The sequence below is a fragment of the Chiloscyllium plagiosum genome, unplaced genomic scaffold, assembly GCF_037043375.1.
Source record: "Chiloscyllium plagiosum isolate Xiang-an unplaced genomic scaffold, Cpla_swu_hap1 HiC_scaffold_3, whole genome shotgun sequence".
In the NCBI taxonomy this organism is placed as follows: domain Eukaryota; kingdom Metazoa; phylum Chordata; class Chondrichthyes; order Orectolobiformes; family Hemiscylliidae; genus Chiloscyllium; species Chiloscyllium plagiosum.
Window position 1 is genome coordinate 159113569 of NW_028270141.1, and position 24762 is coordinate 159138330.

At 54.6% G+C, this 24762-nt stretch overlaps 1 protein-coding gene across 1 annotated transcript in view; it reads left to right on the top strand.

Moving 5' to 3' along the window:
- The window catches only part of LOC122540190 (dynein axonemal heavy chain 6-like), a 1075999-nt gene that overhangs the window by 965477 nt on the left and 85760 nt on the right, over positions 1–24762 (top strand). Inside the window, exons 67-68 of the mRNA XM_087984706.1 lie at positions 3144–3300; positions 13815–14025. Coding sequence (XP_087840832.1) covers positions 3144–3300; positions 13815–14025 — 368 coding nt within the window. The remainder of the gene's footprint in view (positions 1–3143; positions 3301–13814; positions 14026–24762) is intronic.

A 24762-nucleotide genomic window follows, 5' to 3' on the forward strand; every position in this document is an offset into this window, starting at 1 on the left:
CCAGTACTACGAGCTAGTGAGGGCAGGAATAGGAGGGTAGAGAAGATGAATGCATGGCTGAGGAGCTGGTGTATGGGAGAAGGATTCACATTTTGGATCATTGGAATCTCTTTTGGGGTAGAAGTGATCTGTACAAGAAGGATGGATTGCACCTAAATTGGAAGGGGACTAATATACTGGTGGGGAAATTTGCTAGAACTGCTCAGGAGGATTTAAACTAGTAAGGTGGAGGGGGGGGAACCCAGGGAGATAGTGAGGAAAGAGATTGATCTGAGATAGGTACAGCTGAGAACAGAAGTGAGTCAAACAGTCAGGGCAGGCAGGAACAAGGTAGGACTAATAAATTAAACTGCATTTATTTCAATGCAAGGGGCCTAACAGGGAAGGCAGATGAACTCAGGGCATGGTTCGGAACATGGAACTGGGATATCATAGCAATTACAGAAACATGGCTCAGGGATGGGCAGGACTGACAGCTTAATATTCCAGGATACAAATGCTACAGGAAGGATAGAAAGGGAGGCAAGAGAGGAGGAGGTGTGGCATTTTTGATAAGGGATAGCATTACAGCTGTGCTGAGGGAGGATATTCCCGGAAATACATCCAGGGCAGTTATTTGGGTGGAACTGAGAAATAAGAAAAGGATGATCACCTTATTGGGATTGTATTATAGACCCCCCCCAATAGTCAGAGGGAAATTGAGAAACAAACTTGTAAGGAGAACTCAGCTATCTGGAAGAATAATAGGGTAGTTATGGTAGGGGATTTTACCTTTCCAAACATCGACTGGGACTGCCATAGTGTTAAAGGTTCAGATGGAGAGGAATTTCTTAAGTGTGTACAAGACAATTTTCTGACTCAGTATGTGGGTGTACCTACTAGAGAAGGTGCAAAACTTGACTTACTCTTGGGAAATAAGGCAGGGCAGGTGACTGAGGTGTCAGTGGGGGAGCACTTTGGGGCCAGCGACCATAATTCTATTTGTTTTAAAATAGTGATGGAAAAGGATAGACCAGATCTAAAAGTTGAAGTTCTAAATTGGAGAATGGCCAATTTTGACGGTATTAGGCAAGAACTTTCGAAAGCTGATAGGGGGCAGATGTTCGCAGGTAAAGGGATGGCTGGAAAATGGGAAACCTATAGAAATGAGGTAACAAGAATCCAGAGAAAGTAAATTCCTGTCAGGGTGAAAGGGAAGGCTGGTAGGTATAGGGAATGCTTAATGACTAAAGAAATTGAGTATTTGGTTAAAAAAAAGGATGCATATGTCAGGTATAGACAGGACATATCGAGTGAATCCTTAGAAGAGTATAAAGAAAGTAGGAGTATACTTAAGAGGGAAATCAGGAGGGTAAAAAGGGGACATGAGATAGCTTTGGCAAATAGAATTAAGGAGAATCCAAAGGGTTTTTACAAATATATTAAGGACAAAAGGGTAACTAGGGAGAGAATAGGGCCCCTCAAAGATCAGCAAGGCGGCCTTTGTGTGGATCTGCAGAAAACGGGGGAGATACTAAATGAATATTTTGCATCAGTATTTACTGTGGAAAAGGATATGGAAGATATAGACTGTAGGGAAATAGATGGTGACATCTTGCAAAATGTCCAGATTACAGAGGAGGAAGTGCAGGATATCTTGAAATGGTTAAAGGTGGATAAATCCCCAGGACCTGATCAGGTGTACCCTAGAACTCTGTGGGAAGCTAGGGAAGTGATTGCGGGGCCTCTTGCTGAGATATTTGTATCATCGATAGTCACAAGTGAGGTGCTGGAAGACTGGAGGTTGGCAAACGTGGTGCCACTGTTTAAGAAGGGTGGTAAGGACAAGCCAGGGAACTATAGACCGGTAAACCTGACCTCGGTGGTGGGCAAGTTATTGGAGGGAATCCTGAGGGACAGGATGTACATGTATTTGGAAAGGCAAGGACTGATTCGGGATAGTCAACATGGCTTTGTGCATGGGAAATCATGTCTCACAAACTTGATTGAGTTTATTGAAGAAGTAACAAAGAACATTGATGAGGGCAGAGCAGTAGATGTGATCTATATGGACTTCAGTAAGGCGTTCGACAAGGTTCCCCATGGGAGACTGTTTAGCAAGGTTAGATCTCATGGAATACAGGGAAAACTAACCATTTGGATACAGAACTGGCTCAAAGGTAGAAGACAGAGGATGCGGGTGGAGGGTTGTTTTTCAGACTGGAGGCCTGTGACCAGTGGAGTGCCACAAGGATCGGTGCTGGGTCCTCTACTTTTTGTCATTTACATAAATGATTTGGATGCGAGCACAAGAGGTACAGTTAGTAAGTTTGCAGATGACACCAAAATTGGAGGTGTAGTGGACAGCGAAGAGGGTTACCTCAGATTACAACAGGATCTGGACCAGATGGGCCAATGGGCTGAGAAGTGGCAGATGGAGTTTAATTCAGATAAATGCGAGGTGCTGCATTTTGGGAAAGCAAATCTTAGCAGGACTTATACACTTAATGGTAAGGTCCTAGGGAGTGTTGCTGAACAAAGAGACCTTGGAGTGCAGGTTCATACCTCCTTGAAAGTAGAATCGCAGGTAGATAGGATAGTGAAGAAGGCGTTTGGTGTGCTTTTCTTTATTGGAAACAGTATTGAGTACAGGAGTTGGGAGGTCATGTTGCAGCTGTACAGGACATTAGTTAAGCCACTGTTGGAATATTGCATGCAATTCTGGTCTCCTTCCTATCGGAGTGTCGGAGGCTGAGGGGTGACCTTATAGAGATTTACAAAATTATGAGGGGCATGGATAGGGTAAATAGACAAAGTCTTTTCCCTGGGGTTGGGGAGTCCAGAACTAGAGGGCATAGATTTAGGGTGAGAGGGGAAAGATATAAAAGAGACCGAAGGGGCACCTTTTTCACGCAGAGGGTGGTACGTGTATGGAATGAGCTGCCAGAGGATGTGGTGGGGGCTGGTACAATTGCAACATTTAAGGGGCATTTGGATGGGTATATGAATAGGAAGGGTTTGGAGGGATATGGACCGGGTGCTGGCAGGTGGGACTAGATTGGGTTGGGATATCTGGTCGGCATGGACGGGTTGGACTGAAGGGTCTATTTCCCATGCTGTACATCTCTATGAGTCTGACCATCGCAATCTCCTGTCGTTTCCAGATAAAGATCCTCAGACCTGAGTGTTTGATCGCCACAGTGAGAGAATTTATTGCAGAGAAATTGGGTCCAGACTTTCTACCTAGCCCCTCCGTCCATCTCCGGGACGCATTCGATGAGACAGATGCCTCAACGCCACTGATATTTCTCCTGTCGCCGGGTGAGGGAAACCAGATTCATCTCAAAACTATCACGTCGATAACAAATGTGATTGAATGGGTGTGGCTATGACAGCGAGACAACGCGGAAGGATTAACAAGAGGAGGAGAAATGCAAAACTTTCACACCTGACCCTCCGACAGTGTAGCATTCCCTCAGTACTGACCCTCTGACAGTGCAGCACTCCCTCAGCACTGACCCTCTGACAGTGCAGCATTCCCTCAGCACTGACCCTCTGACAGTGCGGCACTCCCTCAGCACTGACCCTCTGACAGTGAGGCACTCCCTCAGCACTGACCCTCTGACAGTGCGGCACTCCCTCAGCACTGACCCTCTGACAGTGCGGCACTCCCTCAGCACTGACCCTCTGACAGTGCGGCACTCCCTCAGTACTGACCCTCTGACAGTGCGGCACTCCCTCAGCACTGACCCTCTGACAGTGCGGCACTCCCTCAGTACTGACCCTCTGACAGTGCGGCACTCCCTCAGTACTGACCCTCTGACAGTGCGGCACTCCCTCAGTACTGACCCTCTGACAGTGCGGCACTCCCTCAGTACTGACCCTCCGACAGTGCGGCACTCCCTCAGTACTGACCCTCCGACAGTGCGGCACTCCCTCAGTACTGACCCTCCGACAGTGCGGCACTCCCTCAGTACTGACCCTCTGACAGTGCGGCACTCCCTCAGTACTGACCCTCTGACAGTGCAGCACTCCCTCAGTACTGACCCTCTGACAGTGCAGCACTCCCTCAGTACTGACCCCCTGACAGTGCGGCACTCCCTCAGTACTGACCCTCTGACAGTGCAGCACTCCCCCAGCACTGACCCTCTGACAGTGCAGCACTCCCCCAGCACTGACCCTCTGACAGTGCGGCACTCCCTAAGTACTGACCCTCTGACAGTGCGGCACTCCCTCAGTACTGACCCTCTGACAGTGCAGCATTCCCTCAGTACTGACCCTTTGACAGTGCGGCACTCCCTCAGTACTAACCCTCTGACAGTGTGGCACTCTCTCAGCATTGACCCTCTGACAGTACGGCACTCCCTCAGTACTGCCCCTCTGAGAGGGAGACGGGAATGGTACTGATACAGGGAGAGGGAATGGTGCTGAAACAGGGAGTGGGGGATGGTGTGAGCTGACACAGGGAGTGGGGGATGGTGTGAGCTGACACAGGGAGAGGGGTATGGTGCTGAGACAGGAAGGGGAGGGTGATGGTGCTGATACAGGGGGGAGGGTGGATGGTGCTGATACAGGGAGTGGAGGGGAGGGGAGTGGTGCTGATACAGGGAGCGGTGGTTGGTGCTGATACAGGGAGAGGGGGATGGTGCTGAAACGGAGGGGGGATGGTGCTGATACAGGGAGGGAGGATGATGCTGATACAGGGAGGGGGCGATGGTGCTGATACAGGGAGGTGAGGGGGATGGTGCTGATACAGGGAGGGGAGGGTGATGGTACTCATACAGGGAGGGGGATGGTGCTGATACAGGGAGGGGAGGGGGTTGGTGCTGATACAGGGAGGGGGTTTGGTGCTGATACAGGGAGAGGGGGGGTGGTGCTGATATAGGGAGGGGGGATGGTGCTGATACAGGGAGGGGGATGGTGCTGATACAGGGAGGGGAGGGGGATGGTGCTGATACAGGGAGGGAGGGATGGTGCTGATACAGGGAGGGGAGGGGGAATGATGCTGATACAGGGGGAGGGGGGATGGTACTCATACGGGGGTGGTGGTGCTGATACATAGGGAGAGGGGATGGTGTGAGCTGATACGGGGGGGGATGGTGCTGATACAGCGAGGGGGGGTGGTGCTGATACAGGAAGGGGGGGTAGTGCTGATACAGGAAGGTGGGGATGGTGCTGATACAGGGAGAGGGGGATGGTGCTGATACAGGAAAAGGGGAATGGTGCTGATACAGGGAGAGGGGGATGGTGCTGATACAGGGAGGGGGGATGGTGCTGATACAGGGAGGGGGGATGGTGCTGATACGGGGGGGGAATGGTGCTGATACAGGGAGAGGGGGATGGTGCTGATACAGGGAGCAGGGGAATGGCGCTGAGACAGGGAGGGGGATGGTGCTGATACATGGAGGGGGGATGGTGCTGATACAGGGAGGGGAGGGGGATGGTGCTGATACGGGGGAATGGTGCTGATACAGGGAGGGGAGGGGGGGATTGTGGTGATACAGGGAGGAGGGAATGGTGCGGATACAGGGAGGGGGATGGTGCTGATACAGGGAGGGGGGATAGTGCTGATACAGAGAGGGGAGGGGGAATGGTGCTGATACAGGGAGGAGAGGGGGGATGATGCTGATACAGGGAGGGGAGGGGGGTGCTGCTGATACAGGGAGAGGGGATGGTGCTGATACAGGGAGGGGTGGATGGTTTTAGCTGAGACAGGGAGAGGGGGGATGGTGCTGATACAGGGAGAGGGGGATGGTGCTGACACAGGAAGGGGAGGGGAGTGGATGGTGCTGGTACAGGGAGGGGAGGGTGTGGTGCTGATACATGGAGGGGAGGGGGATGATGCTGATACAGGGAGGGGAGGTGATGGTGCTGATACGGGGGGGATGGTGCTGATACAGGGGGAGGGGGGGATGGTGCTGATACAGAGAGGGGGGTGGTGCTGAGACAGGGAGGGGGATGGTGCTGATACAGGTACGGGGTGATGGTGCTGAGACAGGGAGGGGGTGATGGTGCTGATACAGGGAGGGGAGGGGAGTGGGGATGGTGCTGATACAGGGAGGGGGGGGATGGTTCCGATACAGGGAGGGGAGGGGGGATGGTGCTGATACAGGAAGGGGGGATGGTGCTGATACAGGGAGGGGGAATGGTGCTGATACAGGGAGGGGGGATGGTGCTGATACAGGTAGGGGAGGGGAGTGGGGATGGTGCTGATACAGGGAGGGGGGGGGGATGGTTCCGATACAGGGAGGGGAGGGGGGATGGTGCTGATACAGGAAGGGGGGATGGTGCTGATACAGGGAGGGGGAATGGTGCTGATACAGGGAGGGGGGATGGTGCAGATACAGGGAGGGGAGGGGAGTGGGGATGGTGCTGATACAGGGAGGGGGGGATGGTGCCGATACAGGGAGGGGAGGGGGGATGGTGCTGATACAAGAAGGGGGGGATGGTGCTGATACAGGGAGGGGGTGGTGTTGATACAGGGAGGGGGGATGGTGCTGATACAGGGAGGGGGTATGGTGCTGATACAGGGAGGGGGATGGTGCTGATACGGGGTGGGGAGGGGGAAGGTGCTGATACAGGGAGGCGAGGGGGTGGTGCTGATACAGGGAGGGGATGATGGTGCTGATACAGGGAGGGGGGATAGTGCTGATACAGGGATGGGGGGATGGTGCTGATACAGGGTGGGGGATGGTGCTGATACAGGGAGGGGAGGGGAATGTTGCTGATACAGGGGGCGGGGGATGGTGCTGATACAAAGAGGGGAGGGGGATGGTGCTGATACAGGGAGGGGGATGGTCCTGATACAGGGAGGGGAGGGGAATTGTGCTGATACAGGGGGCGGGGGATGGTGCTGATACAAAGAGGGGAGGGGGATGGTGCTTATACAGGGAGGGGGGATGGTGCTGATACAGGGATGGAAGGAGGGTGGATGGTGCTGATGCACGGAGGGGAGGGGTGGTGGTGCTGATACATGGAGGGGAGGGGGATGGTGCTGACACAGGGTGGGGAGTGGGATGGTGCTGATACAGGGAGGGGGGATTGGTGCTGATACAGGGAGAGTGGGATGGTGCTGATACAGGGAGGGGGGTTGGTGCTGATACAGGGAGAGGGGAATGGTGCTGATACAGGGAGGGGAGGGGGATGGTGCTGATACAGGGAGGCGAGGGGGTGGTGTGGATACCGGGAGGGGATGATGGTGCTGATACAGGGTGGGGGGGATGGTGCTGATACAGGGAGGGGAGGGGATGTTGCTGATACAGGGGGAGGGGGGATGGTGCTGATACGGGAGGATGGTGCTGATATAGGGGGGATGGTGCTGATACAGGGGGAGGGGGGGGATGGTGTGAGCTGATAACAGGGGAGGGGGATGGTGCTGATACAGGGAGGGGGTGATGGTGCTGATACAGGTAGAGGGGGATGGTGCCGATACAGAGAGGGGAGGGGGGATGGTGCTGATACAGGGAGCGGGGGCTGGTGCTGATACAGGGAGGCGAGGGGGTGGTGCTGATACAGGGAGGGGATGATGGTGCTGATACAGGGAGGGGGGATGGTGCTGATACAGGGATGGGGGAATGGTGCTGACACACGGGGTGGGGGGGATGGTGCTGATACAGGGAGGGTGGATGGTGCTGATACAGGGAGGGGAGGGGGATGGTGCTGATACAGGGAGCGGGGGCTGGTGCTGTTACAGGGAGGCGAGGGGGTGGTGCTGATACAGGGAGGGGATGATGGTGCTGATACAGGGAGGGGGGATGGTGCTGATACAGGGATGGGGGGATGGTGCTGATACAGGGATGGGGGGATGGTGCTGACACAGGGAGGGGGGGATGGTGCTCATACAGGGAGGGTGGATGGTGCTGATACAGGGAGGGGAGGGGTGTGGATGGTGCTGATACAGGGAGGGGAGGGGGATGGTGCTGATACAGGGAGGTGAGGGGGTGGTGCTGATACAGGGAGGGGATGATGGTGCTGATACAGGGAGGGGGGATGGTGCTGATACAGGGAGGGGGGGATGGTGCTTATACAGGGAGGGTGGGTGGTGCTGATACAGGGAGGGGTGGGGTGTGGATGGTGCTGATACAGGGAGGGGAGGGATATGGTGCTGATTCAGGGAGGGGAGGGGGAATGGTGCTGATACAGGGAGCGGGGGATGGTGCTGATACAGGGAGGGGGATGGTGCTGATATAGGGAGGGGAGGGGGTTGGTGCTGATACAGGGAGGCGAGGGGAATGGTGCTGATACAGGGAGGGGAGGGATATGGTGCTGATTCAGGGAGGGGAGGGGGGATGGTGCTGATACAGGGAGCGGGGGATGGTGCTGATATAGGGAGGGGAGGGGGTTGGTGCTGATACAGGGTGGCGAGGGGAATGGTGCTGATACAGGGAGCAGGGGTTGGTGCTGATACAGGGAGGGGGGATGGTGCTGATACAGGGAGGGGGGGTGGTGCTGATACAGGGAGGGGAGGGGGATGGTGCTGATACAGGGAGGGGAGGGGGATGGTGCTGATACAGGGAGGTGAGGGGTGGTGCTGATACAGGGAGGGGAGAGGGATGGTGCTGATACAGGGAGGCGAGGGGGTGGTGCTGGTACAGGGAGTGGATGATGGTGCTGATACAGGGAGGGGAGGGGAATGATGCTGATACAGGGAGCGGGGGATGGTGCTGATACAGGGAGAGGGGGATGGTGCTGATTCAGGGAGGGGGAGGGTGCTGATACAGAGAGGGGAGGGGGATGGTGCTGATACAGGGAGGGGATGATGGTGCTGAAAAAGGGAGGGGGGATGGTGCTGATACAGGGAGGGTGGATGATGCTGATACAGGGAGGGAAGGGGGGTGGATGGTGCTGATACACGGAGGGGAGGGGGTTGGTGCTGATACATGGAGGGGAGGGGGGATGGTGCTGTTACAGGGAGCAGGGGTTGGTGCTGATACAGGGACAGGGGGATGATGCTGATACAGGAAGGGGGGGATGGTGCTGATACAGGGAGGGGGATGGTGCTGATACAGGGCGGGGAGGGGTATGCTGCTGATACAGGGAAGCGAGGGGGTTGTGCTGATACAGGGAGGGGATGATGGTGTTGATACAGGGAGGGGGAGATGGTGCTGATACAGGGAGCGGGGATGGTGCTGATACAGGGAGGGGAATATGGTGCTTATACAGGGAGGGGGGACGGTGCTGATACAGGGAGGGGAGGGGGGTGGATGGTGCTGATACACGGAGGGGAGGGGTGGTGGTGCTGATACATGGAGGGGAGGGGGATGGTGCGGAGACACGGAGGGGAGGGGATGGTGCTGATACAGGGAGGGGACGGGGGATGGTGCTGATACAGGGAGGGGAGGGGGTTGGTGCTGATACAGGGAGCGGGGGATGGTGCTGATACAGGGAGGGGGATGGTGCTGATACAGGGAGAGGGGGATGGTACAGATAAAGGGAGCGGGGGATGGTGATGATACAGGGAGGGGGATGGTGCTGATACAGGGAGAGGTGGATGGTGCTGATACAGGGAGAGGGGGATGGTGCTGATACAGGGAGGGGGATGGTCCTGATACAGTGAGGGGAGGGGGATGGTGCTGATACAGGGAGAGGGGAATGGTGCTGATACAGGGAGGGGATGATGGTGCTGATATAGGGAGGGGGGATGGTGCTGATACAGGGAGTGGGATGGTGCTGATACAGGGAGGGGGGGATGGTGCTTATACAGGGAGGGTGGATGGTGCTGATACAGGGAGGGGAGAGGGGTGGATGGTGCTAATACAGGGAGGGGAGGGGGATGGTGCTGATACAGGGAGATGGGGATGGTGCTGATACAGGGAGCAGGGGATGGTGCTGATACAGGGAGGGGGAGATGGTGCGGATACAGGGAGGGGGGATGGTGCTGATACAGGGAGGGGGATGGTGCTGATACAGGGATGGGAGGGGGTTGGTGCTGATACAGGGAGAGGGGATGATGGTGCTGATACAGGGAGGGGGAGATGGTGCTGATACAGGGAGGGGGGATGGTGCTGATACAGGGAGGGGGGATGGTGCTGATATAGGGAGGGGGATGGTGCTGATACAGGAAGGGGAGGGGGATGGAGCTGATACAGGGAGGCGAGGGGGTGGTGCTGATACAGGGAGGGGATGATGGTGCTGATACGGCGGGGGGGATGGTGCTGATACAGGGAGGGTAGGGGATGGTGCTGATACGGGGGGGATGGTGCTGATACAGGGGGAGAAGGGGATGGTGTGAGCTGATACAGGGGGAGGGGGGATGGTGCTGATACAGAGAGGGGGATGGTGCTGAGACAGGGAGGGGGATGGTGCTGATACAGGTACGGGGTGATGGTGCTGAGACAGGGAGGGGGTGATGGTGCTGATACAGGGAGGGGAGGGGAGTGGGGATGGTGCTGATACAGGGAGGGGGGTGATGGTTCCGATACAGGGAGGGGAGGGGGGATGGTGCTGATACAGGAAGGGGGGATGGTGCTGATACAGGGAGGGGGGATGGTGCTGATACAGGGAGGGGAGGGGAGTGGAGATGGTGCTGATACAGGGAGGGGGGGGATGGTTCCGATACAGGGGGGGGAGGGGGGATGGTGCTGATACAGGAAGGGGGGATGGTGCTGATACAGGGAGGGGGAATGGTGCTGATACAGGGAGGGGGGATGGTGCTGATACAGGGAGGGGGTATGGTGCTGATACAGGGAGGGGGATGGTGCTGATACGGGGTGGGGAGGGGGAAGGTGCTGATACAGGGAGGCGAGGGGGTGGTGCTGATACAGAGAGGGGATGATGGTGCTGATACAGGGAGGGGATGATGGTGCTGATACAGGGAGGGGGATGGTGCTGATACAGGGATGGGGGAATGGTGCTGACACAGGGAGGGGGGGATGGTGCTCATACAGGGAGGGTGGATGGTGCTGATACAGGGAGGGGAGGGGTGTGGATGGTGCTGATACAGGGAGGGGAGGGGGATGGTGCTGATACAGGGAGCGGGGGCTGGTGCTGATACAGGGAGGCGAGGGGGTGATGCTGATACAGGGAGGGGATGATGGTGCTGATACAGGGAGGGGGGATGGTGCTGATACAGGGATGGGGGGATGGTGCTGATACAGGGATGGGGAGATGGTGCTGACACAGGGAGGGGGGGATGGTGCTCATACAGGGAGGGTGGATGGTGCTGATACAGGGAGGGGAGGGGTGTGGATGGTGCTGATACAGGGAGGGGAGGGGGATGGTGCTGATACAGGGAGGCGAGGGGGTGGTGCTGATACAGGGAGGGGATGATGGTGCTGATACAGGGAGGGGGGATGGTGCTGATACAGGGAGGGGGGGATGGTGCTTATACAGGGAGGGTGGGTGGTGCAGATACAGGGAGGGGTGGGGTGTGGATGGTGCTGATACAGGGAGGGGAGGGATATGGTGCTGATTCAGGGAGGGGAGGGGGAATGGTGCTGATACAGGGAGCGGGGGATGGTGCTGATACAGGGAGGGGGATGGTGCTGATATAGGGAGGGGAGGGGGTTGGTGCTGATACAGGGAGGCGAGGGGAATGGTGCTGATACAGGGAGGGGAGGGATATGGTGCTGATTCAGGGAGGGGAGGGGGGATGGTGCTGATACAGGGAGCGGGGGATGGTGCTGATATAGGGAGGGGAGGGGGTTGGTGCTGATACAGGGTGGCGAGGGGAATGGTGCTGATACAGGGAGCGGGGGTTGGTACTGATACAGGGAGGGGGGATGGTGCTGATACAGGGAGGGGGGATGGTGCTGATTCAGGGAGGGGAGGGGGATGGTGCTGATACAGGGAGGGGAGGGGGATGGTGCTGATACAGGGAGGTGAGGGGTGGTGCTGATACAGGGAGGGGAGGGGGATGCTGCTGATACAGGGAGGCGAGGGGGTGGTGCTGGTACAGGGAGTGGATGATGGTGCTGATACAGGGAGGGGAGGGGAATGATGCTGATACAGGGAGCGGGGGATGGTGCTGATACAGGGAGAGGGGGATGGTGCTGATTCAGGGAGGGGGAGGGTGCTGATACAGAGAGGGGAGGGGGATGGTGCTGATACAGGGAGGGGATGATGGTGCTGAAAAAGGGAGGGGGGATGGTGCTGATTCAAGGAGGGGGGGATGGCGCTTATACAGGGAGGGGGGTGGTGCTGATACAGGGATGGAAGGGGGGTGGATGGTGCTGATGCACGGAGGGGAGGGGTGGTGGTGCTGATACATGGAGGGGAGGGGGATGGTGCTGATACAGGGAGGGGAGGGGGATGGTGCTGACACAGGGTGGGGAGGGGGATGGTGCTGATACAGGGAGGGGGGTAGGTGCTGATACAGGGAGAGGGGGATGGTGCTGATACAGGGAGGGGGGGATGGTGCTGATACAGGGAGGGGGGATGGTGCTGATACAGGGAGGGGAGGGGATGTTGCTGATACAGGGGGAGGGGGAATGGTGCTGATACGGGAGGATGGTGCTGATATGGGGGGCGAAGATGCTGAAACAGGGGGAGGGGGGGATGGTGCTGATACATGGAGGGGAGGGGAATGGTGCTGATACAGGGAGCGGGGGTTGGTGCTGATACAGGGAGTGGGGGATGGTGCTGATACAGGGAGGCGAGGGGGTGGTGCTGATACAGGGGGAGGGGGGATGGTGCTGATACGGGAGGATGGTGCTGATATGGGGGGGATGGTGCTGATACAGGGGAGGGGGGGATGGCGTGAGCTGATAACAGGGGAGGGGGGATGGTGCTGATACAGGAGGGGGTGATGGTGCTGATACAGGGAGGGGAGGGGTGCGGGATGGTGCTGATACAGGGAGGGGGGGGATGGTGCCAATACAGGGAGGGGAGGTGGGATGGTGCTGATACAGGGAGAGGGGAATGGTGCTGATACAGGGAGGGGGGATGGTGCTGATACAGGGAGGGGGATGGTGCTGATACAGGGAGGGGAGGGGGATGGTGCTGATACAGGGAGGGGAGGGGGGTGGTGCTGATACAGGGAGGGGGATGGTGCTGATACAGGGAGGGGAGGGGGATGGTGCTGATACAGGGAGGTGAGGGGGTGGTGCTGATACGGGGAGGGGATGATGGTGCTGAGACAGGGAGGGGGGATGGTGCTGATACAGGGTGGGGGGATGGTGCTTATACAGGGAGAGGGGGGTGGTGCTGATACAGGGAGGGGAGGGGGGGTGGTGCTGATACAGGGCGGGGAGGGGGATGGTACTGATACAGGGAGGGGAGGGGGGATGGTGCTAATACAGGGAGAGGAGGGGGGGTGGTGCTGATACAGGGAGGGGGGATGGTGCTGATACAGGGAGGGGGATGGTGCTGATACAGGGAGGGGAGGGGGATGGTGCTGATACAGGGAGGGGGATGGTGCTGATACAGGGAGGGGAGGGGGATGGTGCTGATACAGGGCGGGGAGGGGGATGGTACTGATACAGGGAGGGGAGGGGGGATGGTGCTGATACAGGGAGGGGGTGTGGTGCTGATACAGGGAGGGGAGGGGGGATGGTGCTAATACAGGGAGGGGGATGGTGCTGATACAGGGAGGGGGATGGTGCTGATACAGGGAGGTGAGGGGGGATGGTGCTGATACAGGGAGGGGAGGGGGGGTGGTGCTGATACAGGGAGGGGGATGGTGCTGATACAGGGAGGTGAGGGGGTGGTGCTGATACGGGGAGGGGATGATGGTGCTGATACAGGGAGAGGGGGATGGTGCTGATACAGGGAGGGGAGGGGGGATGGTGCTGATACAGGGAGGGGAGGGGGGGTGGTGCTGATACAGGGCGGGGAGGGGGATGGTACTGATACAGGGAGGGGGATGGTGTGATGTGAGATGGTGTTTGTTTCTGCAGGTACTGACCCTGTCACTCAGTTGTTGCGCTTTGCCAAGGAATACCGCGGCAGCACTGACCACCTGGACATGATCTCCCTCGGCCGGGGGCAGGGGCCGATCGCTGAAGAGCTGATCCACAAGGCACTGGTTCAGGGAGGACGCTGGGTCTTTCTGCAGAACTGTCACCTCGCTGCCTACTTCATGCCAACCTTACAGGCTATTGTCGAATCGTGAGTCTCTCCAGCAGTACCCGCTCACTACCAGAGTCAGGATCCTTGGACAGTCTTGCGTAGACTTTAGTGAGCTTTACCCTGAGAAAGGATACCATTCCTGAGAGAGAATACCATCCCTGAGAGAGAATACCATCCCTGAGAGAATACCATCCCTGAGGGAATACCATCCCTGAGAGTGTACCATCCCTGAGAGAATACCATCCCTGAGAGAGAATACCATCCCTGAGAGAATACCATCCCTGAGAGTGTACCATCCCTGACAGAGAGTACCATCCCTGAGAGAGAATACCATCCCTGAGAGAGAATACCATCCCTGAGAATATACCATCCCTGAGAGTGGATCATCCCTGAGAGTGTATCATAGCTGAGAATATACCATCTTTGAGAGTGTACCATCCCTGAGAGAGAATACCATCCCTGAGAGAATACCATCCCTGAGAGAGAATACCATCCCTGAGAGAATACCATCCCTGAGAGAGAATACCATCCCTGAGAATATACCATCCCTGAGAGTGGATCATCCCTGAGAGTGTATCATAGCTGAGAATATACCATCTTTGAGAGTGTACCATCCCTGAGAGAGAATACCATCCCTGAGAGAATACCATCCCTGAGAGAATACCATCCCTGAGAGAGAATACCATCCCTGAGAGAATACCATCCCTGAGAGAGAATACCATCCCTGAGAATATACCATCCCTGAGAGTGTATCATCCCTGAGAGTGTATCATAGCTGAGAATATACCATCTTTGAGAGTGTACCATCCCTGAGAGAGAATACCATCCCTGAGAGAATACCATCCCTGAGAGAGAATACCATCCCTGAGAGAGAATATCATCCCTGAGTGTGAATATGATCCCTGAGAGAGAATACCATCCCTGAGAGAATACCATTCCTGAGAGAGAATACCATCTTTGAGAGTGTACCATCCCTGAGAGAGAATACCATCCCTGAGAGTGTACCATCCCTGAGAGAGAATACCATCCCTGAGAGTGTACCATCCCTAAGAGTGTATCATCGCTGAGAATATACCATCCCTGAGAGTGTACCATCCCTGAGAGAGAATACCATCCCTGAGAGAGAATACCATCCCTGAGACAGTATACCAATCCTGAGAGAGAATACCATCTCTGAGACAGTATACCAGTCCTGAGAGAGAATACCATCCCTGAGACAGTATACCATCCCTGAGAGAGAATACCATCCCTGAGACAGTGCACCATCCATGAAAGAGAATACCGTCCCTGAGAGAATACCATCCCTGAGAGAGAATACCATCCCTGAGAGAGAATACCATCCCTGAGAGAGAATACCATCCCTGAGAGAATACCATCCCTGAGAGAGAATACCATCCCTGAGAGAGAATACCATCCCTGAGTGTGAATATGATTCCTGAGAGAGAATACCATCCCTGAGAGAGAATACCATCCCTGAGAGAATACCATTCCTGAGAGAGAATATGATTCCTGAGAGAGAATACCATCCCTGAGAGAGAATACCATCCCTGAGAGAGAATACCATCCCTGAGAGAATACCATTCCTGAGAGAGAATATGATTCCTGAGAGAGAATACCATCCCTGAGAGAGAATACCATCCCTGAGAGAGAATACCATCCCTGAGAGAATACCATCCCTGAGAGAGAATACCATCCCTGAGACAGTATACCAATCCTGAGAGAATACCATCCCTGAGAGAATACCATCCCTGAGAGAGAATATGATTCCTGAGAGAGAATACCATCCCTGAGAGAGAATACCATCCCTGAGAGAATACCATCCCTGAGAGAGAATATGATTCCTGAGAGAGAATACCATCCCTGAGAGAGAATACCATCCCTGAGAGAATACCATCCCTGAGAGAGAATACCATCCCTGAGAGAATACCATCCCTGAGAGAGAATACCATCCCTGAGACAGTATACCAATCCTGAGAGAATACCATCCCTGAGAGAATACCATTCCTGAGAGAGAATATGATTCCTGAGAGAGAATACCATCCCTGAGAGAGAATACCATCCCTGAGAGAGAATACCATCCCTGAGAGAATACCATTCCTGAGAGAGAATATGATTCCTGAGAGAGAATACCATCCCTGAGAGAGAATACCATCCCTGAGAGAATACCATCCCTGAGAGAGAATACCATCCCTGAGACAGTATACCAATCCTGAGAGAATACCATCCCTGAGAGAGAATACCATCCCTGAGAGAGAATACCATCCCTGAGACAGTATACCATCCCTGGGAGAGAATACCATCCTTTATGAGCCAGAGGACTGGTCGACTTTTGAAAACCAACAATATATAGCCAAATGAGCATTACGAGGGAGATGATAAATTTGAGGGAATGCTTACAAGTAATATCAAAAAAGCCAGAGCTTTTTAAAATAGATCAAAAGGAGGTCTGAAGCCAAACAGGCTTTCAGCCCCTTAGTGAGTGAGCCTGGTGAACTAATAGTGGGCAGCACAGTGACTCAGTGGTTAACACAGCGCCAGGGACCTGGGTTCGATCCCTCCCTCGGATGACTGGCTGTGTGGAGTATGCACATTCTCCCCGTGTCTGTGTGGGTTTCCTCCGGGTGCTCCGGTTTCCTCCCTCAGTCCAAAGATGTGCAGACAGGGTGGATTGGCCATGCCGAATTACCCATAGTGCTCAGGGATATGGAGGCTAGGTGGATTAGCCATGGGAAATGCAGGGTTACAGGGATGGGTGTGGCTCTGGATGGGATGCTCTTAGGAGGGTCAGTGTGAGCTCGATGGACTGAATGGCCTGCTTCCTCACTGGAGGGATTTGATGAACAGAATTTATCAGAAGAATTGAATTAACTTTGCATCAGTCTTCATAGTAATAGATACAATTACATTCCACAATTCCTAAACATTGAAGGAGTGACAGGACAGGAGATAAATACAAAACCTATCACTGCAGAAATAGTGTGTACATCTGGAGGTTTGACAAGTAGAGATTGTGGAGACTCTGGTCATTGATCTTTCAGGAATCCTTAGACTCTGAAAATGACTCAATTTGTCAATGTAACACTTTATTTCCAAAGGGAAGGGGACAAAAACAAGTTGGTTATCTTAATATCTGTTCTTAGTAAACTATTAGCAAGAATATAACAGCAGAGCATTTAGAAATATAAGTCCATAAGACCATTAGACAAAGGAGCAGAATTTAGGCCATTCAGCCCATCGGGCCAGCTCCGCGATTCAATCAGGGCTGATAAACTTCTCAACCCCATTCTCCCACTTTCTCCCGCAACCTTTGATCCCCTGCATACTCAAGAACCTCTCCATCTCCTTCTGTGGCAGTGAATTCCACAGATTCCCCACTCTCTGGGTAAAGTTTCTCCTTATCTCCATTCTAAAAGGTCTTCCCTTTACGGCTGTGCCCTCAGGTCTTCGTCTCTCCTACCAACGGAAACACCTTCCCAACACCCGCAGACCATGCAGAGTCTGCCTGATGGAATGCAGGGGAAACCCAGTCTGACACATTCACTCAGATTCTTTGAGGAGGTAACAAGCAGGATAGAGAAAGTGGAAGCAATGTTTGTGATATACTAGGATTTTCAGAAAGCATTTAGAATCATAGAGTCATAGAGATGTACAGCATGGAAACAGACCCTTCAGTCCAACCCGTCCATGCTGACCCAGATATCCCAACCCAATCTAGTCCCACCTGCCAGCACCCGGTCCATATCCCTCCAAACCCTTCCTATTCATATACACATCCAAATGACTCTTAAATGTTGCAATTGTACCAGCCTCCACCACATCCTCTGGCAGCTTATTCCATACACGTACCACCCTCTGCGTGAAAAACTTGCCACTGAAGTCTCTTTTATATCTTTCCCCTCTCACCCTAAACCTCTGCCCTCTAGTTCTGGACTCCCCCATCCCAGGGAAAAGACTTTGTCCATTTACCCTATCCATGTCCCTCATGATTTTATAAACCTCTATAAGGTCACCCCTCAGCCTCCGACGCTCCAGGGAAAACAGCCCCAGCCTGTTCAGCATCTCCCTATAGCTCAAATCCTCCAACATCCTTGTAAATCTTTTCTGAACCCTTTCAAATTTCACAACATCTTTCCAATAGGAAGGAGACCAGAATTGCATGCAATATTTCAACAGTGGCCTAACCAATGTCCTGTACAGCCGCAACATGACCTCCCAACTCCTGTACTCAGTATTCTGACCAATAAAGGAAAGCATACCAAACGCCTTCTTCACTATCCTATCTACCTGTGACTCCACTTTCAAGGAGCTATGAACCTGCACTCCAAGGTCTCTTTGTTCAGCAAAACTCCCTAGGACCTTACCATTAAGTGTATAAGTCCTGCTAAGGTTTGCTTTCCCAAAATGCAGCACCTCGCATTTATCTAAATTAAACTCCATCTGCCACTTCTCAGCCCATTGGCCCATCTGGTCCAGATCCTGTTGTAATCTGAGGTAACCCTTTTCGCTGTCCACTACACCTCCAATTTTGGTGTCATCTGCAAACCTACTAACTGTACCTCTTATGCTCGCATCCAAATCATTTATATAAATGATGAAATGTAGAGGACCCAGCACCGATCCTTGTGGCACTCCACTGGTCACAGGCCTCCAGTCTGAAAAACAACCCTCCACCCCCACCCTCTGTCTTCTACCTTTGAGCCAGTTCTGTATCCAAATGGCTAGTTCTCCCTGTATTCCATCAGATCTAACCTTGCTAAACAGTCTCCCATGGGGAACCTTGTTGAATGCCTTACTGAAGTCCTGATGAAGGGCTTTTGCCCGAAACGTCGATTTTCCTGCTCCTCGGATGCTGCCTGACCTGCTGTGCTTTTCCAGCACCACTCTAATCTTGACTCTATATCGATCACATCTACCGCTCTGCCCTCATCAATCCTCTTTGTTACTTCTTCAAAAAAACTCAATCAAGTTCATGAGATGAGGTGTCACACATTCAGGCTACTTAATTAGAGAAAAGCCCATGGTGTTGGGGGGCATTACGTTGGCATGGGCAGAGGATTGGCTAGCTAATAGTTGACAGAGTTGGGGTGAGGAGGTGGGTGGCACTTTCAGGATGGCAGCCTGCAGCTAGTGGAGTGCCACAGGGATCAGTGCTGGGCCGGCAATTGTTTACAGTAAATACAAGGACCTGGAGAGTGAATCTCCTATTGCTGAGAAATGGGTGGGAAGGCGAGTGGTGAGGGTGACTGAAAGGTTCTGCATGGGGATACAGACAGGTTAAGTGAGCGGGCAAAATACTTCACTGATGAAATACGAGGTTATGCACTTTGGAAGGAAGAATACGAGAGCTGAATATTGTAGGATCTCTAAAGTGCGGAAAGGGGCCATTCAGCCCATCACTGACCCTCCGAAAAGCATCCCACCCAGACGCACCCCTATCTCCATAACTACCACAGTTAACCTGCCTATCCGTGGACTGTGGGAGGAAACCAGAGTACCCAGTAGAAACTAGGAGACTGTCCCCACTCGACACAGACACTTGCCTGAGGCTGGAATTGACCCCCAAGGCTGTGGTGCTGGGAGGCAACAGTGCTAACAGCTGAGCCACCAGTATTCACATGGGAAAGACATTGTAGAAAACTACACAATAGAGGGATTTGGGAGCCTTTGTACAAGATTCTTAAAAACCTCACATCCAGGTTCACTGGAAAGCCAAAGGGACGCTGACCTTGATTTCAAACAGAGTAAAGTATAACGTTGTGGCGGTTTCTGTTCAAACTGTCGAAGGTACCAGTCAGAGCCCAGCTGGGATACACTGCCAACAGTATCTGAGGGAAGATAGACTGGTGAGGGAGGCAGTCCACAGCAGGTCCATTCAGCTGATCCTGGGTGTGGAGAGACAGTCTCATAAGGAACAGTGAAGTCAATTGGGCCTGTACCCGTTGGAATATAGAGGTGGGCTTAAAAACATAAACATTGAAACTTAAATGATTGTTCGGGGACTTGAGAGAGTGCATGGAGAGGGGCTTTCCCTCTTTGTGGGAAGAGTCTAGGACCAGAGGACATACTCTCCAAATTATGTTAAAAATCCCACAACACCAGGTTATCATCCAACAGGGTTATTGGAAACACTAGCTTTCAGAGCGCTGCTCCTTAATCAGGCAACTACCTGATGGAGGAGTGGCGCTCTGAAAGCTAGTGTTTCCAAATAAACCTGCTGGACTATAAGCTGGTGTTGTGGGATTTAAACTTCGTCCAACCCAGTCCAACACCGGCTCCTCCAGCTCAGAATTATGGTTGGGGATGGTGATATTTGTGGAGTCTTCTCTTCCAGTGAATTGTTTAATTGTCCACCATCATTCCCGACTGGATGTGGCAGGACTGCAGAGCTGAATGGTTTAGACTGAGATGAGTAGGAATTTCTTCTTTCAGAAGGGAGTGACTCTGTGGAATTCACAGAGCGCTGTCGAGGTTAGGGTCATTGCCATCTATTCTGACAAAGTCCCACCATCACATTGAGAATACCTTCCATCGGGTTGTGTGGCACCATCACTGTACTAACTTCAAACAGATCGAACAACTCAGGACTGGGCATCCATGAGGCACTGTGGGCCACCAACAGCAGCAGAACTGTACTCCAGCACAATCTGTAACCTCATGGCCCAGCCATGTGCCCCACTCAACCATTACCATCCAACCAGGGGATCAATGCCTGGGTCAGTGGAGAGTGCAGGAGGGCATGCTGGGAGCAGCGCCAGGCAGACCTGAAAATGAGGTGCCAACCTGGTAAGGCTACCAAACAGGATGACATGTGTACCAAACAGCGTAAGCAGCAGGTGATGGACAGAGCTAAGGGATCCCACAACCAACAGAACAGATCGTAGCTCTGCAGTCCTGCCACATCCAGTCGGGAATGACGGTGGACAATTAAACAGCTCATTGGAGGAGGGTCCGGAGATATCCCCCTCCTCAATGATAGAAGAGCCCAGCACATCCGCGCAAAAGATAAGGCTGTTAGCGTAGAAGTGCCGAGTGGATGGTCCATCTCAACCTCCTCCAGTGGTCCCCACCGTCACCGATACCAGGCTCCAGCCAATTCGATTCACTCCACGTGATGTCAAGCAACGGTTGGAGACACTGGATACTGTAAAGGCTATGGGCCCTGACAACATTCCAGCAACAGGACTGAAGACGTGTGCTCCAGAACCTGCCGGTCCCTGAGCCAAGCTGGTCCAGTACACTTACAACACTAGCATCTACCCGACAATGTGGAACATTGCCCAGGTATGTCCTGTACATAAAAAGCAGGACAGATCCAACCCAGCCAATTACCGTCCCATCAGTCTCCCCTCGATTCTCAGTAAAGTGATGGAAGGGGTCAGTAACAGTGACACCCAGTTTGGGTTCCCCCAAGGTCACTCAGCTCCTGACCTCATTACAGCCTTGGGTCAAACATGGACAAAAGAGCTGGATTCCAGAGGGGAGGGGAGAGGGACAGCTTTAGATTAGATTAGATTAGATTAGATTAGATTAGATTACAGTGTGGAAACAGGCCCTTCGGCCCAACAAGTCCACACCGACCCGCCGAAGCGAAACCCACCCATACCCCTACATTTACCCCTTACCTAACACTACGGGCAATTTAGCATGGCCAATTCACCTGACCCTGCACATCTTTGGACTGTGGGAGGAAACCGGAGCACCCGGAGGAAACCCACGCAGACACGGGGAGAACGTGCAAACTCCACACAGTCAGTCGCTCTTGACATCAAGGCTGCATTCGACTGAGTGTGGCATCAAGGAGCCCGGGCAAAACTGGAATCAATGGGTATCAGGGGGCAATCTCTCCGCTGGTTAGTCATACCTGGCACAGAGGAGGATGGTGATGGTTGTTGGAGGGTCAGTCATCTCAGCTCCAGGACATCTCTGCAGGAGTCCCTCAGGGGAGTGTCCCAGGCCCAACCATCTTCAGCTGCTTCATCAATGACCTTCCCTCCATCATAAGGTCCAAACTGGGGATGTTCACCGATGCTTAAACAATGTTCAGCACCATCCACAACTCCTCAGACACTGAAGCAGTCCATGTTCAAATACAACAGGATCTGGACAATATCCAGGCCTGGGCTGTCAAGTGGTAAGGAGTATTCGCACCACACAAGCACCAGGCAGTGACCATCGCCAATAGGAGAAAATCCAGCCATTGCCCATTGACACTCAGTGGTGGTCCCTTCACTGAATCCCCCAATATCAACATCCTGGGGGTTACTATTGACCAGAAACTCAACTGGACTCACCCCATAAACACAGCGGCTGCAAGAGCAGGTCAGAGGCTGGGAATACTGCGGTGAGTAACCCACCTCCTGACTCCCCGAAGCCTGTCCACCATCTACAAGGTACAAGTCAGGAGTGGGAGGGAATACTCCCCACTTGCCCCGGATGGGGGCAGCTCCAACAACACTCAAGAAGCTTGATTGGCACCACATCCACAAACATCCCCTCCCTCCCCACCGACGCTCAATAACAGCAGTGATTACCATCCTCTCCCTCCCCCCCACCGACGCTCAGTAACAGCAGTGTGTACCATCCCCTCCCTCCCCCCCACCGACGCTCAGTAACAGCAGTGTGTACCGACCCTCCCTCCCCCCCACCGACGCTCAGTAACAGCAGTATGTACCATCCCCTCCCTCCGCCCACCGACGCTCAGTAACAGCAGTGTGTACCATCCCCTCCCTCCCCCCACCGACGCTCAGTAACAGCAGTATGTACCATCCCCTCCCTCCCCCCGACCGACGCTCAGTAACAGCAGTATGTACCATCCCCTCCCTCCGCCCACCGACACTCAGTAACAGCAGTGTGTACCATCCCCTCCCTCCCCCACCGACGCTCAGTAACAGCAGTGTGTACCATCCCCTCCCTCCCCCCACCGATGCTCAGTAACAGCAGTGTGTACCATCCCCTCCCCCCCCCACCGACGCTCAGTAACAGCAGTGTGTACCATCCCCTACCTCCCCCCCCACCGACGCTCAGTAACAGCAGTGTGTACCATCCCCTCCCTCCCCCCCCACCGACACTCAGTAACAGCAGTGTGTACCATCCCCTCCCTCCCCCCCCACCGATGCTCAGTAACAGCAGTGTGTACCATCCCCTACCTCCCCCCCCACCGACACTCAGTAACAGCAGTGTGTACCATCCCCTCCCTCCCCCCACCGACGCTCAGTAACAGCAGTGTGTACCATCCCCTCCCCCCCACCGACGCTCAGTAACAGCAGTGTGTACCATCCCCTCCCTCCCCCACCGACACTCAGTAACAGCAGTGAGTACCATCCCCTCCCTCCCCCCACCGACACTCAGTAACAGCAGTGAGTACCATCCCCTCCCTCCTCCCACCGATGCTCAGTAACAGCAGTGTGTACCATCCCCTCCCTCCCCAACCGACGCTCAGTAACAGCAGTGTGTACCATCCCCTCCCTCCCCGACCGACGCTCAGTAACAGCAGTGTGTACCATCCCCTCCCTCCGCCCACCGATGCTCAGTAACAGCAGTGTGTACCATCCCCTCCCCCCCACCGACGCTCAGTAACAGCAGTGTGTACCATCCCCTACCTCCCCCCCCACCGACACTCAGTAACAGCAGTGTGTACCATCCCCTCCCTCCCCCCACCGACGCTCAGTAACAGCAGTGTGTACCATCCCCTCCCTCCCCCCCACCGACACTCAGTAACAGCAGTGTGTACCATCCCCTCCCTCCGCCCACCGATGCTCAGTAACAGCAGTGTGTACCATCCCCTCCCCCCCCCCCACCGATGCTCAGTAACAGCAGTGTGTACCATCCCCTCCCTCCCCCCCACCGACACTCAGTAACAGCAGTGTGTACCATCCCCTCCCCCCGCCACCGACGCTCAGTAACAGCAGTGTGTACCATCCCCTCCCCCCCCCACCGACGCTCAGTAACAGCAGTGTGTACCATCCCCTCCCCCCGCCACCGACGCTCAGTAACAGCAGTGTGTACCATCCCCTCCCTCCCCCTCACCGACGCTCAGTAACAGCAGTGTGTACCATCCCCTCCCTCCCCCCACCGACACTCAGTAACAGCAGTGTGTACCATCCCCACCCCCCCACCGACGCTCAGTAACAGCAGTGTGTACTATCCCCTCCCTCCGCCCACCGACGCTCAGTAACAGCAGTGTGTACTATCCCCTCCCTCCCCCCACCGACGCTCAGTAACAGCAGTGTGTACCGTCCCCTCCCTCCCCCCCACCGACACTCAGTAACAGCAGTGTGTACCATCCCCTCCCTCCCCCCCCCACCGACGCTCAGTAACAGCAGTGTGTACCATCCCCTCCCTCCCCCCACCACCGACCCTCAGTAACAGCAGTGTGTACCATCCCCTCCCCCCCCTCACCGACGCTCAGTAACAGCAGTGTGTACCATCCCCTCCCCACCCACCGACGCCCAGTAACAGCAGTGTGTACCATCCCCTCCCTCCCCCCCCCACCGACACTCAGTAACAGCAGTGTGTACCATCCCCTCCCTCCCCCACCGACGCTTAGTAACAGCAGTGTGTAGCATCCCCTCCCTCCCCCACCGACGCTCAGTAACAGCAATGTGTACCATCCCCTCCCGCCCCCACCGACGCTCAGTAACAGCAGTGGGTACCATCCCCTCCCTCCCCCACCGACGCTCAGTAACAGCAGTGTGTACCATCCCCTCCCTCCCCCCCACCGACGCTCAGTAACAGCAGTGTGTACCATCCCCTCCCTCCCCCACCGACCCTCAGTAA